Source organism: Akebia trifoliata, chromosome 14 (genome assembly GCF_017979445.1).
Source record: "Akebia trifoliata isolate Shusen 1 chromosome 14, ASM1797944v1, whole genome shotgun sequence".
Taxonomy (NCBI): Eukaryota; Viridiplantae; Streptophyta; class Magnoliopsida; order Ranunculales; family Lardizabalaceae; genus Akebia; species Akebia trifoliata.
Genome location: NC_141388.1, coordinates 34,451,959 through 34,453,415, shown reverse-complemented (window position 1 = coordinate 34,453,415; position 1,457 = coordinate 34,451,959). Strand labels below are relative to the sequence as shown.

The following is a 1,457-nucleotide window of genomic DNA, read 5'->3' as shown; positions in this document are numbered from 1 at the left end:
AGACCGTCTTTAATCGAGGCGTCGTTAATGAGGTTAAACGGCTGAAAGCCGTTCTATATTTCATGATTTGGAACGGTTCGAAACCGTTCCAGATATCAGAATTTGGAACGGCTTAAAACCCTTCCTAATCTGCGTCTTTATATAACAACACACAATAACCCAAAAAGATTTGAGACATCGGATTTTATAGAATTGATGTCCTACATCTGAGACTTTAGACATCGGTCATAAACCGATATCTTAAATTGTTATAAATTATTATTATTTTTTTTTTTTGCTACTTGCCTGTTACCCACGGTTAAAATAGATCCAAATAGAGAACATCGAGGTTCTCTATCACATTAATTTATACACAAAAAGTGTTGCAATGAATCATAATTTACAAATCCAAAATTACAAATCATCGATAAACCATTCACAATCATTACACAAGCACAAGTGCTTACAAGGAAGCAATGCCATCACTCCCATCCCTCCCTATCTTCTTTAAGATCCCCACAATGTCCGCAACTACCAATAAAAGAATTCTTTCGTGTCACCACATTGCATACTCTCACGATGAGCTTCCGTACCTTCAAAAGAGTGTTTGAAACAAGTGCTCCTGATCAACCAAAAATGATGCAGATAGCTGTCTAATCAATTATTTCACTATCTATGGAACACAATAAATAGCTATTGTTTTACAAAAAATTATTGATGGAGGAATGTGATTCATGTCAATATAGTTGGGATAGAGGTGGTGATGATTCATGTCAATATTGTGCTATGTACCCACATTAATGTTCACCAAAACTGAAATATAGTGATAGCCACAACTAATGATGTGATGTGGATTGAAAATACAAACTAAAACAAAGTTCATAAATAGTCAAAACCTATGCAACCTTACCGAAGAATGTGTGGACTCCAGTGGCTATAACAATGGCCTCGATCATGGATTTGTCCACAGTAAGCTTGTTGAGGGTCAAAGTCCCAGTCTTGTCACTGCAAAGCACATCCATCCCAGCCATTTCTTCAATGGCAGTCATAAGCTTAGTGATGGCACCTTGTTCAGACATCTATGAGACCCAATAGCCATAGTAACAGACAACACAGTTGGCATAGCAATTGGAATCCCTCCAATAAGAAGCACCAAGAAGTTATCAATTCCCTCTTTGTACTTCCTGTGCTGTATGGATTTCACATGCTGATAATGTCTCCTGGTACCAAGATACAATTTGTTTTGTTAATGGCTAAGATACCTCTGCATATTTCTACTATTAACAATTGGTATCCAGTACCTGCAACATACAGACATCAAATGACCATTGGATTTTGTTTCTCGACAGGCCTTTTGTTACATGGCATCAAATTCTAAACCACAAATAGATTAAGAGTTTGGCCAGAGCAATCAAATGGTAAGGCATCTGAAGATTGTTGATATTAGGGGAGGATAAATAATGCCATTGTCAACACCA

General features: G+C 37.1%; 1 protein-coding gene across 1 annotated transcript; it reads right to left on the bottom strand.

The window, feature by feature from the left end:
• Positions 1 to 321: 321 nt before the first annotated feature.
• On the bottom strand, positions 322 to 1,193 carry LOC147386924 (ATPase 5, plasma membrane-type-like). Its single transcript, XM_086423815.1, has 2 exons — positions 890 to 1,193; positions 322 to 601 (listed from the first exon to the last, which is right to left on the bottom strand). Exons 1-2 carry the CDS (start codon positions 1,056 to 1,058, stop codon positions 462 to 464), a joined length of 309 nt encoding a protein of 102 aa, XP_086279941.1. The 5' UTR covers positions 1,059 to 1,193; the 3' UTR covers positions 322 to 461.
• Positions 1,194 to 1,457: the final 264 nt, after the last annotated feature.

Coding starts and splice junctions, on each gene's coding strand:
- LOC147386924 (XM_086423815.1), bottom strand. CDS start 1,058: ATGTCTGAACAAGGTGCCATCACTAAGCTTATGACTGCCATTGAAGAA. Junction 602..889: donor TGGAGTCCACACATTCTTCG/GTAAGGTTGCAT, acceptor TTGGTTGATCAG/GAGCACTTGTTTCAAACACT.